Raw genomic sequence first — 17,768 nt, 5'->3', positions numbered from 1 at the left:
ATTTTAGAAGATGTCTAAGGGCTCCGCAGTACATGTTCTAATGTTTGCAATATTGCCAGTTCTGCAGGTGACCAAGAATGACTTTTCTTTTCTATTTCTGGTGATTGGTGTGCTGGTGATAGATGGCGCTGCTCTGTGGTCCGCCCGGCCTTGGGAAGACAACGCTGGCACATGTCATCGCGAAGCATGCAGGCTACAATGTGGTGGAAATGAATGCCAGGTGAGTCCACTGCTTCTCTCCTTTGGGAGACATGGGACACTGTCATGGAACTGGTCCGCAACATGTTTGCATCCTAAAGGCCAACACAAGGCCCTGTACGCATGAAAGAAATGTCGTAATCCTTCCATGTACTAAGGGAATTGTGCATTTCCTAAATTAAATTATTAAAAGGTTTCCATACTCGTTGTTTTAAATAATAAGAGAGTGCAGATGCGTATGTGTGATTGAGTGTCATAGATGGTCAGCACAATAAAAGAGCTCCCTTCAGATTAGGAGCCCTCGCTGGAAGGGGCAAACCTCCAAGGGCATGTTTGTATTTATTGACTAAAATAAATGGTTTACTTAAAACAGACACATTTTTACTATTTTTGGACATTAGAATTATTATCTGTGGATCTAGAGCACATATTTGTATTGCTTATAGTTCAAAATAATGTTTTCCATCTAAGTGCTCTGATCATATGCTCATATAGTTCATTTATAAGCTGTGGATCTAAATTGAGCTTCCATCCTTTTTATTAATGTTACCGCCATGGATGAAAATAGGCTCTTTGCCTTTATATAATTATTGAGTGTCTTGAGAATTGCTTGATTGATGTCACTATTTATTAATTTCGTAATGGATCATGCGCACCAAATATGATAACAGGGGACCTGAACATCCAGTCTGAACTTTTGGACAAGTATATGGGATGATGTAGCCTTGAGAGTCACAGAACCATTAATAGTGAAAAGGGTGCAGGACTGCCAGGCCAGCCAGATGAATCACCTATTTTTATTTTTAAGATTTGTTATTAGAAAAGTAGAGCAGCAATAAATACGCGAGTAAATACTTAGGATATCCGTATGTATATATCAGATTGACTATCACCCAAGGAACGAGTTTATATTTGCATACCAAAATATTAACAGCAAATCCGTAAGGTGTACATATATAGATCATTAATTCTAAAATACCCGCTCTTAGGTGTCTCATAATCGCTTTTGAACTTTTTTCCCCCTAAGCTTTCAAAATCACTGCTTCCATCTCAAATATATGACAGAAAAGTGTACACCAGTTCTTCATGGAGCCTGCTATACAGATACCATATTCTTCTCTAGAACATGATGAAGCAGGAATGAGTCTTTTTAAATTGCGATGGAACAGGAATGAGTCTATTTGTAGACCACATTGGAGTAGGAACAAACCTCTTTAGCTTACGATGGAGCACAAGTGAGTCATTTTAATTCATGAAAGAGTAGGAATGAGTCTTTTCATCGCAGCACACAAATAAACTGGACGTTTTTTTTTTAGATCGAACTAGAACAAGGATGGGTCTCTTTTTAAGATTACAACATAAATAAGAACAAGTCCCCTTCGAATTGTAGGTATTCTGGTTGGACGATTTTGTTGGGCAGAGCAATAGTTTCCTAAGCATGAAGCTAGTAACTAGTGATTTCAAGTCTTGACTTCAGTTTTATGATGATTTCTGCTCCTGTGTTTTCTTTCACTCTGTCCTCAATCCTGCATCACCTTTTCCCTGATCAAGTTCACAACTTTCATACAATATATCATCACTTCTTTTAACTCAGCACCATTGTAAGTTCAATGATCAACATTGCTGGTTCGCTCTAGTTTACAAAGTAATTCCTTTCTTCTCCCATTTTTTGATTTGTATCCCATACCACACCATCACTTTGTACTGGCTTCAAAATACTTCCCATCCTTATGATTAAATTAATGAAAACCACATACTCCATTTATGTATACAGGGAACTTAGCTTGGATGTATTTCACTACATCAGCAGCAACTACAACCACACCATACCACTACATAGACACAAGAAGGGCCTTACATATATTTTTGACCATATTGAAAGTGCTAATATGCCCTATGAAAAAACGTTATATTGCCAGATATTGCATTTTATCACACAACCGAGACTAGTTATAACCATTGAAAGAGTACTCCTTAACCCAAAGAAAAATCACCTGTACATCCAATGGACCTCCATTCAAAATGCTAAAAAATACTTCATTTTCCAAAAACTGATCACACATACTAGAAACGCCTTCATTATACACCATATTTGTTAATAGTATTGGAAAAGAAAAACCTTAAAGTTATTACATAAATTGTTATGTTATGCTACTTGTAAAGCGCAGCGTATACCCGGAGGTGTCTTGGTACTGATTATATAAGCAGCGATGGGCAGAAGAGAGAACCTACTAATTGAAGAGCCACATTTTCAAAACTGAGGCATAGGGGGAGCTGACCTAAGATCCAGTGGTAGTAGATTCCAAGATGAGGCTGCTCTGACCAAAAAGCTGCTACCACCCCATTTAGACTTTTTAAATCTGATGGGGTTTATTATGAAGGAGCCTGCTGATGTTAGGTTTCTTTTTGGAATGTACCATGATACGGCTTTCTTCAGAAAGTAAGGTCCTGAATCGTGGAAGGCCTTATATGTCGGGCATTGTTAATATTTTCAGCTTGTAACCAAAACGTTTTGCTTTGGAAGAGGGGAGAACATGGCGGCCGCTAGTTAAGCCGCCATTTACCGCCGGAGGCAGCTACGCCCTGTCCACTTACTAGCGCAATGTGAGGCTGGGAGCAGCATTTCTGTCCTCTCGTGCTCCTGTTGATAGCGTCTGGGTGCGCTTGGGAGCTCTCCCCCCCTCCCCACCTCACAGCCCAACTCATTTTTCCATCACGGTCCTCCGAGCAGATATTGTTGTGGGAGCTGCTCCCACCTCCGGATGTGTGGCAGCACGTCTGGGGATCGTTGGTTTGCTGCCGCCCTGGAGCTGAGGAGGGGCCGCAGAGCAGCGGGCCGCGGGCTCCTTCGGGCGGATACAGGCAGAGGTAGAGGCAGCACAGGACAACTTTTTCCACGTGGCCAGGTCAACACGTCCCTGCCATACGAAGAGGAGGTTGAGGTGGAAGCTGACAAACTCTAGCTACAGGTGCTACAAAATTCACCATCAAAAGACCAGGTGCAGGGGGGGCAGGGTGGAGGGTTGGGGTTGCTGCTGAATATTGCTCGAGGTACTGCATTAGGCACTGCAATACTGACTACAGAGGGAGGTAAATTAGTGCTTACTGCTGCACAGTCATTGCACCCGAAAACCACTTACTCCGGTACGGGAGGTTCAGGAGGAGTAGGAGATCGAAATCAGCACGCCCATTAAGGTCAAAGATAAGAAGGGTAGGAGACAGGGTGGTGGGGCACAGGGGGCCACAAAAACTAAGACTAAGCCCGAGCCAAGGAAAATTGCTAAGAATAACTCTAAGGTTGATAGAAGTCTTCAGGTTAGTAGTGGAGGCTCAAGTGTTAGTGCATTACAGGTAGATGAAGGCGAGGGAGAGGAAAATATATGTTTGAATACACCCCCTGAACTAAGGAGAGTTGGTAATTTTTCCATTTTTCAACACGGGGAGGTAAAAGGTAGGAGTATTAAAACGGGGAGGATTAACAGCCATCTCACAGACACAAGGTTTAAGATTACTCCGTCCCTGCGGTCCTACCTTAAAGCCCAACCATTAGTCTTAGACATCGTTGAGCAAGGGGAAACTTTGAGAATGAGCCAAAAAGGACAGTTGGAACCCTCTCCAGGCTTGGAAAAGATGGACTTGGCAGGAAAAACCTCTGTAGGGGGGCAGACTCCCTGCGAAATGGTGGTTGCAACAGTCCCGATAGCACTAAATGCGGCCTCGGATAAGAGTCCTCCACAATTGGCTACTCCAGCTTGTTTATCCATGAGCATGACCATGTCTGAAAATGAAACCGTAGACAGACGAAAAACCGTTGAAGAGCGGGAAATTGGAGGGCCCTCGGTGGCTTCCTTGGAAGCTCTTTTCTCCTCCTTGTCAGTGGACATAAAGAGGGGTTTCTCCGTATCTGAAGCCAATCAGGGGGAGATTCGACTCTTTTGTGAAAAGCTAGACAAGAAATTTGATCTTTTAAATTCCAAGACAGAAGTTTTGGAAAACTCTGTTGGAGAAATTAAGTAGGAGTTGGTGGTGGCTAAAACAGATATTGCCATGCTTAAGAAAGAGGAGATAATACTACGCGACAGGCTGGAGGTGCTTGTAATAACTCACGGAGGAACAACTTGCATCTCCTGAACTTTCCAGAAGGGAGCGAAGGAGAAGATATTAAGTCCTTCATTGCTACCCTTATAAAGGAATCTGTCCAGATTGAAGAATCGGTGGAAGAGCTGAAGAATGACATTTCAGAGGATCCACAGGGACCCTTTTTGAAAACATCCCAACCGGCCGAAGCCGAGAAAAATTCTTATACATTTCCTAACTTTTTCCTTGAAAGAAAAGATTCTCACTTGTGCTTTAAAACAAAAGTCCTTGAAACCTAGAGACTTTGCCTATGAGATTCGTTCAGCCTGGCCCGAATAACCTTGGACAGACAATGGGAACTGGGCAGGAAAATTGAGGATTTTAAAAGGCTCGGTGCGGTTGCACAGTTAAAATTTCCTGCACATTTGAAAGTTATGTATTATAACAAGATGTATAATATTAGAACAGTGCAGGAGGCAGATGAGCTGCTTGGAAGTCTTAACAAAGCTACAGTCACACAGTAGATTAGTCATAGCTTAGTCATGAATATTTAGATAGGCTTCCCCTTCCCTATCCTTCTCGCCATTCCTTTCCTTGGCTTTTTTAGGGCTAGACTCAACATAGGTTATTTATGATATTTAGTTATAAAAGAACATCCATAACACAATCTCATACTAATCACAATTTAGTAAAACCTAAGATTATTTTTTGGAATTGCACTCAGCCTTTAGCCTAATATATAAGTAAGGAGGGGACAGGGCGGGCTGCCTCGGTAGGCAGAAGCGGGACTATTGGTCCAGATAAATGGGGGTAGGTTTCTCCATGGGTGGGGTAAGGAAGGGGTGGTTAGGGGGTTGGTTGGAGGGGGGGCACATGGTGGGGAGCATTCGGGGAAAAAAAAATCTCTCATTCGCCTTTTAGACGCATTTATTTGTATTGGTCACCCTTGGTCTGGACCTGTCACTTTGGTGCATTTAAGCCTCTGTTGTTCAGACCTCAGCCTCTGTTCTTCAGACCGTCATGCCAGTTATTCAGTTTTTATCTTGGAATATTAATGGCCTACGAGTGAAGACCAGGAGGGTAAAACGTTTGCAGTATCTCAGGGATTCTCCCGCACAGATTATTATATTGCAAGAAACGCACCTTTTAAGAGGGGAATTGGTTGAGATCTTTAGTAAATTAAAATGGGTGGAACATCTAATTGGCACTAATCAGAGTGCCAACATCAGAGGGGTAGCCATCCTGGTCAAAAAGCAAGTCAATGCTCGTGTTTTAGAATCAATGACTGACCCGGGGGCAGGTGGGTTATTGTAAAACTATCTATTCAAGGTTCCCTTCTTACAGTAATAGGCTATTACGGTCCCAACCAGGACGATCCCTCTTCACTGAAAACCATCTTCTCAAATTTGTTGGAATTCCCAGAACCCATGATTATGGCGGGTGACTTCAATATAGTTTTAGACCCCTTGTTAGATAAATTCCCTAATAGTAGAGCGAATATACAGTCCAAATCACGGACATATCTTCAAACCATGATGACAACGACGGGTTTCTGCGGCATATGGAGGAAAAGGTCAGGCGTCCAGCTAGGTGCATCCTTTTATAACAACAAGTATGGCCATAAATCAAAGATAGATTATATTCTGGCTAGTCACAATATAGGTTACTTGACACCTCACCTGTCTGATCATGCAGCTGTTTGGATGGACCTATGTTTGGCGGGGGGGAACATTTACAGAAATGGACGTTTGACCGTGCATTACTTTTAGACGATTCTGAGGTTAAACACCTGTCTCAAGAAACAGAATGTTTTTTTAAGTTGAATATCGGCTCTGCTGAGATTTCAATGGTATGGGACGCCTGGAAGGCATTCTTGAGAGGTATAGTCACAAGTAGGGTATGCCATAAGAATAGGCAATATAGAGAAGAGGTGACACAAACGGAGTCTGCTATGAAGGCAGTAGAGGTTAGTTTGAATAGGGAGATTGATATTGAGAAGCGACAGGAACATATGTCAGAATTACAAACCCTGAAAGACCAGCTGGAGACTGCCATTCAGCTCAGGATTACAAAAAGATGGGAAGCCAGTAAGATGGCCCATTTGAATACAGAGAGGGAGCCAGCAAACTTCTGGTCTTGGAAGGTTAAGTCGGACAGGACACGGAACTTGATAAAATGGATTGATAGTGAGGATAACTCCTCTTCAGTATCAACTGATGAAGACATTGGAGAGGCGTTTTTTGTCTTCTTTCAGGCGTTATACAAGGAAGATAATGAGGTAGATAAAACGTATGCGAAGGAATGGTTAGTGAAATGCATGTTAGCCTCCTTAAACTCCTCCCCGCGAGAACATTTGGAGTAGGACACATCCCAGCAGGAGGGTTAGGAAGGCCATTGCCGTCTGCAAGGGGAGTAAGGCAGCTGGGCCCGACGGGCTTCCAGCGGAATTGTACAGATCTCTGGGAGAGGCAATAATACCCATTATGACGATGCTCTTCAATAATATACTATCTGAGGGTACTAGACCCCCTGTTTCATGGGGTCAAGCTACCATTTCATTAATTCTGAAGGCAGGAAAGAATCCGGCAAGTTGTGGGTCCTATAGGCCTATTTCCCTCCTGAATACAGACTATAAAGTATTCAAAAGGATTCTGGCAGATAGGTTTGGAGCAGTAGCAGACAGCATGTTACCTCCAGACCAAAAGGGTTTTGTAAGGGGCAGAAACTTATCTGACCTAACTCATGATTTTATAGGTGCAATTGACCTGGCTTCAACCTTCTCTTTACCCTTGGCAGCAATGACGTTGGATGCCACCAATGCGTTCGACAGGGTAAACTGGATATATCTAACGGCAGTGATGGAAAGGTTTAACTTGGGAGAGAAATTTTGCCGTGCTATACAACTTGTATATCAAGACCCTACTGCAAGACTCCTAGTTAACGGGAAACTGACTAATCGTTTTAAGATTACTAGGGGAATCAGACAGGGCTGCCCACTCTCCTCGCTCCTTTTTGATTTGTATTTTGAGCCTTTTGCTCAGTCTCTGAGAGATGAACCGAGCATTTCATCATTTTAGTTTGGAGCGTGGGAGAGGAAGGTGGCCCTGTATGCGGATGATGTTTTGATCTTGTCATCAGAGCTGGAGGTATCTTTTCCCCAGGTCATTAGGTTGGCACAAGACTTCGGTCGGATTTCTGGCAACGAGGTGAACGCAGAGAAAACCGAGATCATGACATGGAATTTGCCGGGGAGCGGGTACCAGACCAGGGGTGACATGAGATATTTGGGCGTAAGGATTGTACAGAATGTAGATAAGATAGCGGGGACTAATATTGCAAATATTTCTAGGGATTGCCAGAAGCTCATGAAATCTTAGGCCCATCTCCCTCTGACTATTTTTGGTAGAATTAATTTGATTAAAATGATTATACTACCGAAAATCACTTTCCTTTTTAACACCATTCCTTTGAAAAACAGACAATAAACAAATTACAACAAGCTAGTAACGCATTTGCCTGGGCATATAAATCAACAAGAATAGCGTGGAAGAAGCTAAGGCGCAGAAGGGAGAAGGGCGGCCTTACGCTCCCCGACCTTCAGTATCATGCCTGGGCCTTTCAATTATCGCACTCTAGGATGCTGTTAAAATCCCCAGATGATTCAGAAAGAGGTATTATATTTTCGGCCATGCTGAAGGGGGTGGGACTGCCGCTTGAGGGTTTCCTCTTTAAATTTGGTGACCAAAAGTACTTCAAGAAGATCAGGTTGAAAGTCCTTTTGGCCACAGCCTGTATATGGTTCAGAATTAAGCAGCGTACTGGCCTTAACTATTACTCCAGCCTAGCTCCTCTCTGGGGGTCCCAGAATGCCTGAAGGATAAATTAGCAATACCACTTAGAACAGCAGGGTTACTAGTATGGAAGGATCTGGCTTCTGAAGGGTCCCTTCTACCCTGGGAGTTTTTTCATAACATGTTGGAGGAGGGTATGTCCAGGTTTAAGTACGTGCAGCTGCTGAGTTGGTCACAGAATCTTTTTTATGTTTGAAAGCTTTATTTAAAGAGTTGATGACAAAAGAGAGATATCAGCATACATTGCAATAATACAGAAACCATTGAGAAACTTAACACTGCTAATATCACTATTAGAAACCTCAAAGCATTTTAAGAGAATTTTTAACATTGAGGGAGGCAATGGGAGGGATAGGATAAGGGAGGAAAAGAGGGGGAGAGGGAAAGGAAGATATAAAGATAATAATATAAACCATACAATATCTAAAAATTACGACACATATTCAAATTGTAAAAGTCGTAAAAAATCGGCGATGCGAAATTACCATCATAAAACAAGCAATAATATTAAACAAAACTTATACTGAATAGCAAAAGGAGAGAGTTCCAGACGTTCAAGGAGGTTTAAAATTTTCTGCATTGAGACATATAGGTTTCTTTAGGGCCAAGCAGTCCAAATACGTGGTGAGAGGCAACCAGAAAAAATCAACATTACGAGCAGGTTTACAAGTGGAGGCAAAGGAGACGTCCAATCTGTGAAAGTGGCATAATGAATTCCACCAGCCTTGTAAGGAGACAGAAGCTAGAGATTTCCAGTTGGAAGAAATATGTTGGAAGGCAAGCGCAAGCGTCAGGTCAAAGAGACCGTGTAGATGAGCAGGGAGATTCAAGGAGTCAGAAAGGCTACCCAAAAAGAGAAATGAGTGTGTAAAAGAAGAAGGAAGAGGGAAGATACGAGAGAGGCATGACCACACTTTCCCCCAAAAGGTAGAGACAACAGGGCACAGAAAAAACATGTGGAAAAGGTCAGCATCAGAAGAAGAACAAGTCCAGCATTTAGAGTCAGAGGAGGGAGAAAAGCGGGATAAAGAAAGAGGAGAAAGGTAGAGCCTGTGATACAGATAAAATAAGGATTGAGTAAGAGAAGCAGAGCGGGAGATTTTCAGAGATCTGGACCACAGCTTATCCCAAAGAGTAGTTGACCAAGTACAACAAAAATCCGTTTCCCAAGAAAGCTCCACTTTAGATTTGACACGATTGGGATTAGGAGATACAAGAGATTTATAGATGAGAGATGCTTTAGGGAGTGTAGCAAGAATATTAAGAAGAGAAGGAGGAGGCGACGATGATGATGAAGAAGGGAGAGAGTAAAAACGGTCAAGGATAATTGCCATGAGGGTTGTGAATTTCCGCAAAAAGGAGCGAGGGCACCGAAATAAAAGTTGAAACTGGGGAAAAGAGCAAGGAGATACACCATCAAAAAGTTGGTTGACCCACATTACGCCCTTTACCCTCCATGCTTTCCAAAAAATGGGTCTATTTTTTAAAAGGATTAGAGAGTTATACCAAATAGGAGAATTTAAGAAGGATGTACGTGTGACCTCGGAGGGAAGAACCAAAGGACTTAAAAGAGAAGAGGTATGTTTGAATAGGGGGCAAAGAGAAAAAGGATTCCTGGAAGAAAATCGCATCACCTCAGCAAAGGAGAAGGGTAATAGTAAAGATTGCTCAATAAGAAGCCAGAGGGGCGTGAAAGGAGAGAGAGTTGATGAGATCCATCTCGAGGCTTGACGTAAAGAAAAGGATCTATGATAAAGACGGAAATCAGGGAAGTTAACCCCACCATTAGATTTAGGCTTACGGAGGGTGGCAATGGAAATTCTGGATTTCTTACCTTTCCAGAGAAAACGAGAAAGAAGAGAATCAATTTTTTTAAAGTAAAATGTAGGGATGTGACCCGGTAGCATAGAGAAGGTATAAATTAAAATACGGGCGATCATCATTTTAATTGAATCCAAACGACCCCACCAGGAGAGAAAGAGGGGATTCCAGGCTGAGAGCGACTGATCAATCCTGGAAATAACTGCCGACAAATTCAATTTAACCGAGGATGCGATGGAATTGGAAAACAGAATGCCAAGGTACTTAATCTTGGAGCTACTCCAGGCAAAACCAGTAGCAGAGAAAAGATGGGGAAGACAGGATGAGGTGAGAGGGAGAATTTCGGTTTTGTCCGAGTTGATCTTATAACCGGAGACCAAAGAAAAGGAGTGAAACTCGGATAATAAGGGGGGGACGGAGGACTCAGGGTCAGAGATAAATAGTAAGATGTCATCCGCATAGGCAGAAAGTTTCAATTGATTAGAGCCATATGGGAAACCAGAAATGGAAGTGTTATTGCGAATGGAGGATAAGAAGGGTTCGAGAGATAAGACAAAAAGAAGTGGGGAAAGAGGACAACCTTGGCGAACACCCCTCTGAAGATTAAAAGATGGAGAGAGTTGTCCATTCACAAGTACCGAGGCCTTGGGGGCAGAATATAGGAGAGAGACAAGGGATATAAATTTGGGACCAAAGCCATGCCACCGCAATGAAGCGAACAAAAAAGACCAGTCAACCCTGTCAAAGGCCTTCTCTGCGTCAACAGAGATAGCAGCAAGAGGGGTTGAAAGTGAGGGAGCTTTATTTAGGACGTTAAGAAGAAGGCGAGAGTTGTCCGAAGTAAGCCTGCCCTTAACGAAGCCGCATTGCTCTTTGCCAATGAGGTGAGGCATAAGGGGGTCTAGGCGCATTGCCAGTAATTTGGCAAAGATTTTGTAGTCTACATTGACTAACGAAATCGGTCGGTAATTTTTACAAAACTGGTGGTCGCGACCTTCTTTGGGGATCAGACAGATGGAAGCATCTTGAAAAGTGCCTTCAGCCTTGCCAGATGAGGAAAATGATTGAAAGAGGGTTAAAAGTTTGGGTAGTAATATGTCTGAGAAATGTAAATAAAATTCCACAGGAAAGCCGTCAGGGCCAGGGGTCTTCCCTTTAGTAAGGGCTGACAAGGCTGCCGAGAGTTCATGGAGAGAGATATTGAGGTCAAGATCCGGAAAATTCAGGTGAGAATTTGAAGTTAGAAACATGTGAGTAAGAAAAACATATTTATAATCTAATACGTAGAAAATTAATAAACGGAAACAGAGACAGGGACAGAAATGGATGACCTGTAAGGGAAGCAAAAGTTAGACATTTCAAGTAATCTGAAAGTGTAAAACAATTAAACAATCAGCCACAAGAAGAGGAGGAGGTCTCCATAGCAGAATTAGAACGGATATGAATGAAATTTTTGAGTTCAGCAGGATCCTGGAAGGTCCAAGTCTGATTCTGTAACGTAACTTTGAAAGTGCATGGGTGAAATAAACCAAATCTAGCACCAAGGGACCTCAACGGAGCTCGCAGGGACAAAAATTCGTTCCGACGAGAGGCAGTAGCATTTGAAACATCTTGGGAAAGATATACTCTCTGACCCAACCAGGAGATCTGACGCTTGGCTCTGGACGCTGAAAGGACAGAGAGAAGATCTGTGAACTTCAAAAAAAGGATAATGACTCCCCTTGGCCTGGTTGACGTGGATAAGCGAGGACCAAGTCTATGCGCTCTCTGAATATTGAGGGAGGTGGTGGATGGCATATCCAAAAGCTTCGGGAGAAAGGAGGAGAAAAAGAGCACAGGGTCGTCCCCTTCTAAAGATTCCGGCAAACCATAAATACGGAGGTTGTTCCTCCTGTTCCTGTTTTCCAATTCCTCCGTGTGTTGCTGTAGCGCCAGAACAGATTTTTCTAAGGAGGAAACCCTCTGGGAAGTAGAATGAAGGTCCGAAACCTGTTGCTCCACAACTGTAACTCTGTTGTCTATAGATGACCATTTCTCCTCAAGAAACTGCACCTTACTATTGGTCTCCTCAACAAAAGGCCGAAGGGCACGAATTTCCTCAAAAAGCATCTCCATGGAAATAGGGGATAATGGCTTCTCTGACGAAGACGCATCTTGTTTGAGGCGCTTAGAAGATGAAGCTGACGGAGGTGAGGATTTGTTTGGAGGAGGCTGTGTTGAGGAGGAGCGAGGGAGGGTTACTCCCGCCATTGGTACTACCTTGGAAGGAGAGTCCGTCGTTGTATGAGGTGAAGAGGTTACCACAGGAGAGTTCCCCGAAGGGGTAAAGACGAACTTTGGATTACGTAGCTTGCCCATAGAAGCCAATCAGAAATGACAAGCGGCAAACAAGAGGACGACTGTGAGGTAAAACCAAAAAAGTGAAGGCATTCAGTCGCATAGAGGTGGAGTAGTAACCATAGGAGAGCTTGTGGAGTGAATAAAGAAATGTTCCAGAGTAAGCAGAGACAAGCCAGTGCCAAACTAAGCAAAAATGAAGAGCGCAGGGTCAGTGACCAACCAGGTCATGGACGTCCCCCGTCAGAGGCAGTGATGAGTGCAATCAAAAAGGAGGCAGGAACATAGCAAGAAAGTCATTTATCAGAAATTACCTCACTCCATCCACGTGGGGCAGCACAGGCTAGAAGATATCCATGTGGCAGAAAGGATGAAACAGCATTCAGGAGGCGTAGAATCCCAAAAAAAGGGCAATGTGGAGTAAATACAGCCAGGCCAGCAGAAAAACGAGCATCGCGCCACAAACAAAATGGCGGCCGCTCTCTGAGGAGAGAACGAATGCGGCGAGAAAAGGGGCACCCCGGCCCTAAAAATGCATCAAAAAGCGCTCACCAGAAGCGCGCTGCATTCCGACATGACAATCCAATGTCTGTGTTGGCGAAATGCTCTCCGGAGAAGAACCGGGACAGAGGAGAAGCTCCGGTGCGTCGGAGGTCCCGCGTCAGGCGGCCATCTTGGTCGGCGTCGTGGCCACGCCCCTGGTCACAGAATCTTAAAAATCCGATAGCCACAGGAAACACTCTTGAGGATCAATTGGTTTCAAGGCCTGTTGGGGGGGATAGAGGTTTCTTTTTACTATTGGTCCATAGTGGAAACTATTGATGGAGAGTTTAAATTGGCAGAAGAATTGTGGGGAGCCTCTATGCCAGACGAGTGTTGGGAGGAGTTGTGGCAGCCTTCTTTTCAGACACTGTTCTCTATTGTAAAACCCACCTGGCTGAGGAGGAACCACTACTTCACTACACATAGGGCCTATTCATCTCCAGCTGCTAGACTTTCAAAAATAGCAAAAGGCCCCCCAGTTAGGTGCAAGAAATGTGATTGGGTAAATGATACAGATATACATATGTTTAAACAGTGTCCAGTGATAACAGATTTCTGGGAGAGCGTAGTGGCAACTAGCCGATATTATAGGTCCAAATCTCTCTGGCCTTAATCATCTTTGGCATAACTAGTGAAGTTGGGGGTTTCTTTTTTATTCAATCTTGTTAGCCAGGAGAGAGATTTGTAGGAGCTGGGCAGAGGTCACACCCCCGACACACTCAGAATGGTTATGCTCGTTATATAAGATTTCTAGGATAGATCTGGGTAGATTGCAGAACAGCAAGAGGAAACTGATATGGGAGGGTTTGCTTAATTGGTCTCAGCGTTAGTTATTTTGTGACTAGTATTTCGGGGCACGGAAAACGTTTTTGGGGCTTATGTTGGCTATGTTTTGAGTTTAAAAACACCATCTTTGGTCTTATGATTATGCCTCATTGGATACTTTCAGACTGGGTCGGGTTCCGTTGGGCCATCAAGTTTCCATCTTATATGGGCCTGTACCAACAGTCATCGGTCATCCCCTATCAGAAGAGAGTGAGACCACCACTTTTCTAGGAAAGGGGTATGCAACTTTTTGTGGGATTGTCTTATACCAGTAGGCGGGCACTGTTTCCCGGGCCCCTCCAATACAAGTGCCTACGTCTCCGGAAATCGAGTTACGGTATTGACATTCTACTTTCTGTCAAATGCGGTCTGAGGTGGATGAGGATTAAAAAAAAAAAACGTTTTGCTTTGGACGTAAATGTAAGTTAGTTTACGCTACCACTTATTTTTGTCGTTTTAAAACAAGAAGCAAAATGTGTATGTAAAAATGCCATTTGATTATGCAAATGTTGGAGTACAATACAAGTGGCAATGTAAAAGTGACAGTGTAACTGTGAGCATGTAATGGAGGTGCACGTAACAATAGCATTTTTCTGCTGACTTATTTGTGGTATAGAGCTTTGAATGTGTAATGAAGATCTTTGAAGGATGAACAATGAAAGGACTTTAAACACTACTGCTGGTCACAATAGCATCAACTCGTACTACATTTGTAATTGTTTCTAGAAACAAAATGCACTTTTATCGAACAGAAGTGGAGTGCGTGGTGGAACTTGTAAATCCAATATCAAATCCATATTAATTTGACATGAGCAATGAATACATTTATACAGGCGTTATTTTCCTTTTTAGTGATGATCGTAGCCCAGATGTGTTCAAAACCAGAATTGAAGCTGCCACCCAAATGAAGTCTGTGCTGGGAGTAAACGAGAAACCGAACTGCCTGATCATCGATGAAATAGACGGAGCTCAGGCTGTGAGTAAATAATATTGTTTGCAAATGCTTAGCTTGATCTTCATACTGTGCTCACAGGGTTACCTAGTTTTTCTCCTAAATGCTTTGCCATCAGGTTAATCCACAATCATTTGGAGATTGCTAGTCAACATATGTTTTTTTTTTCTCATTGGAATCTCTACATTTTGCAAGCTTGGCAAAAAGGGGCAGCCGCACACTATACAGAATGCGTTGCTATAGTGGTAGGAGCAGCTCAACTATTCGCCAGTTTACCTGGAAGAATTAGAAGAGAGACCTTCGTTCATCCAGACTCCTAATTGCACACATTCCATGCATGCGTAAAACCAGATGCGGCAGTCGAGCCTTCTCCTACACCATTCCTAAAGCGTGGAACGACCTACCGCTACACATAAGAGCCTCCTCCCCACTTCTGGAACTCTGCAAGAAGCGGAAAACCCGGCTTTTCAAGTAGTCCCTCTAAAGTCTAGTTTGGCCAGACTCACACCTGCTCAGCGTTAGGATACCCTCCCGTGTGATAGTGCGCTCTACAAATCTGCATAACCAGAGTAATGAGGAATGTACTGAAAAAACACAGAGAACTACATCTATGAATGAAACGGGCCTATAATAAAACTTGGAAAAATATTCAGTAGCAAAATCTCAGCCTGTAAGCTGTTCTTGAAGGTTTTAAAATGCACCCAGACTTAATCATGAAACATCATCTGAAAAGCTTGTGTAACAGAATGCCTTCTGTCATCTGAAACTTTTGGGGGAGACAGTAAAGGTGGTTTTCACCTGACCTCATCTTTAATCAACATTCTGAATACTGAATTTAGCTGGACACTTCCCATGAGCAGCTTCGCAGAACCTCTTCCTCTCCATGAATCAGGCTTGCACCCTAAGAGTGGAGCCCCTGGTTCTTGCAACCTCGCTCCTTGTCTTAGATTTCCCCAGGTATTTTTACTTATTTGATTTTATTGACAGTATTTATCTATAAAGTGCCCCAAAGCCTAGAAGGTAGTGTTCCACTTTTTACTGGTTGGAGTTCTAGGTCAAGACATTGCATATGTGATGGTCTTGGTATTGAGAGTGGAAACAAACAATTACATTGTCGTGGCGGGACATTCAGTAGTTCAGGCAAAGCATCAGTTTATATTTACTGGCTGGTTAGGTGAGGGGGAAGTGGGGGAATTAGAGGATTTGGGGTAGATCAGGAAAAGTAGCATTCCAGGTGCAATACGGGCTGGTTTCAGGTACAGACGAGGTGATACTGTAAGGTGGTAATGAAGGAGGAAGCGCTTGTTTACACTACCTCGCTTCCTTACCCAGGGCAAGGATTGTTGTGGTGCAAGTACTGACAGAAAAGGTTAGCTTTCAGCCATCCATTAAACATTGTAAGCATGAACAGCTTTCCTAAAGGTGAGACAGTAGGTTTGCTTGAGTGTGGTGGAAATGTTCTCAAATTTCCTTCGACTCGTGATGAGACGGTCTGCTCCACAGAAGGTAGCTTTCAGACTGGTTCTTGGTTTGTCATTTTAGGAAGGCTGTTGCTCTGTTCTTAGCCTGTTAATTACCTCCATGGAGCCTTAGATCCCCTTCTCCAAGGAATACAATAAACCCGATTTGACTCTACATCTTACGACTGTGCGAGGCATCATTATTTTTCTGCATTGTGCTCATCTATTCTCTTGCTTCTCTGTCCCTAGGTTGCCATTAACATGCTGTTAAGTTTGGTAAACCGGAAGGATAGCAAGGAAGCAGATGCAGGAGGTGCCGCAGCTCCCGCGCCTGGCGGAAAGAAAAAGAAGAAAGATGGGGGGCTTTTGCTCAGACCAATCATCTGTATCTGCAATGACCAGTTAGTTTTATTTATATTCCCTGTTTCACGGCAAGAGAGGGGATGGGAGATTACTGTGCAGTTTGTAGAGATAGGTTTTTTTACGATGTCAGCACATGACACATTTGGGGATCTTGATCAAATTGAATCTGCATGCCTCAGGCTACTTGTTTGTAAGTCTCAGTTTCCTAAAAGGTTTGCTGTGATACCATGGTCTCTACAAATATAGGATTGGGCCTTTTTCACAATATGTTTATTGGATGAAAGAGATAATACAACGGTGACCTAAAAACAAGTTGGGTTTATCTGTACCCCTGTATTGAAGTGTGAAGTTTGCCCACGTCCTTGATAATGTCATCTTCATTGTTAATGTTGTACGTACCATAGGAACTATTCTTTCAACTTCCTTGTTTTATTTTCCTCTTTCCTTTTGCCACACCTTTCCTCTATATTCATATTTGTTTCCAAAATTAGAGTTTGCTGCAAAATGCAGCCATTCTTTTGAAAGTTGATTGGCAGCCATCCTCCCTTAGTTTTTCACTAAGGCCTGCTAGCTGACAAAGAAACAGATATCTGATAGAGACTTCTAGCCGCAGATTCCTTACCTTAGAATATTCCTAAGGCGTCAGACTGAATTTGGAAATTTTCGAGCAGTACCTCTGTGCTGGTAGGTGACGTGGATTGGCTCCGCGTCGTCCACACCAGATGTGACGTGCACTGTGCCTTTATAGGCGCTTGCCCAGCGTGCTGACATAAGTTCTTTTCTTTTTATGCCAAAAGCACAGATCCGGAGACAGCTATCTGAGTCAAATTTTGGGATTACTTTTTTGACGTTTTGTGGACCATTTTTGAGCTGCTCGCTCCCAGTGTGTTTAGGGATGTCCCCTTAAACACCTGTGGGGTTTAAACCCTTGATTTACCTCTCGTTCCAGGAGGCAGGCCATGACTCCAAGGCTTGCTCTGACTTCTGTGCCATGAACCCAAATGTGGTTCATGAGTAGTCTTTGAAGCTTCTGATCACCCGGCGCCAGTCGAATAAGCAATGCGGTAGGTCTCTGTTGCGTGGAAGATCCCGGACCCGTTCGCTGAGCTTTTCCTGGCAATTGTTATTGCGCTCGAAGTAATCATCTGGTAAGTCGCACAGAAAAAATAATAAGTCGAAGTATTCTTTGTCCTTAGCACACCAGTCCAACTATTCAAGGGAGGTGCAGGAAAGACGCCCACCGTTGTAGGTCCTTCTCCCCTGCGTCAGCCACGGAGCCTGAGCTACAGGGACCCAACAAGCTTCCAGAGACCGCCCTGCAACTGCCCAACTAAACATTGC

The 17,768-nt window shown here is 43.4% G+C and overlaps 1 protein-coding gene across 1 annotated transcript in view; it reads left to right on the top strand.

Annotated features, from left to right (window-relative positions):
• Positions 1-17,768, top strand: part of CHTF18 (chromosome transmission fidelity factor 18) — a 488,876-nt gene that overhangs the window by 132,249 nt on the left and 338,859 nt on the right. Inside the window, exons 9-11 of the mRNA XM_085629346.1 lie at positions 123-220; positions 14,505-14,628; positions 16,314-16,465. Coding sequence (XP_085485472.1) covers positions 123-220; positions 14,505-14,628; positions 16,314-16,465 — 374 coding nt within the window. The remainder of the gene's footprint in view (positions 1-122; positions 221-14,504; positions 14,629-16,313; positions 16,466-17,768) is intronic.

The sequence above is a fragment of the Triturus cristatus genome, chromosome 10 (assembly GCF_964204655.1).
Source record: "Triturus cristatus chromosome 10, aTriCri1.1, whole genome shotgun sequence".
Lineage (NCBI taxonomy): Eukaryota > Metazoa > Chordata > Amphibia > Caudata > Salamandridae > Triturus > Triturus cristatus.
Note: the sequence above shows the minus strand (reverse complement) of the source record. Positions and strands in the feature narration are given on the sequence as shown.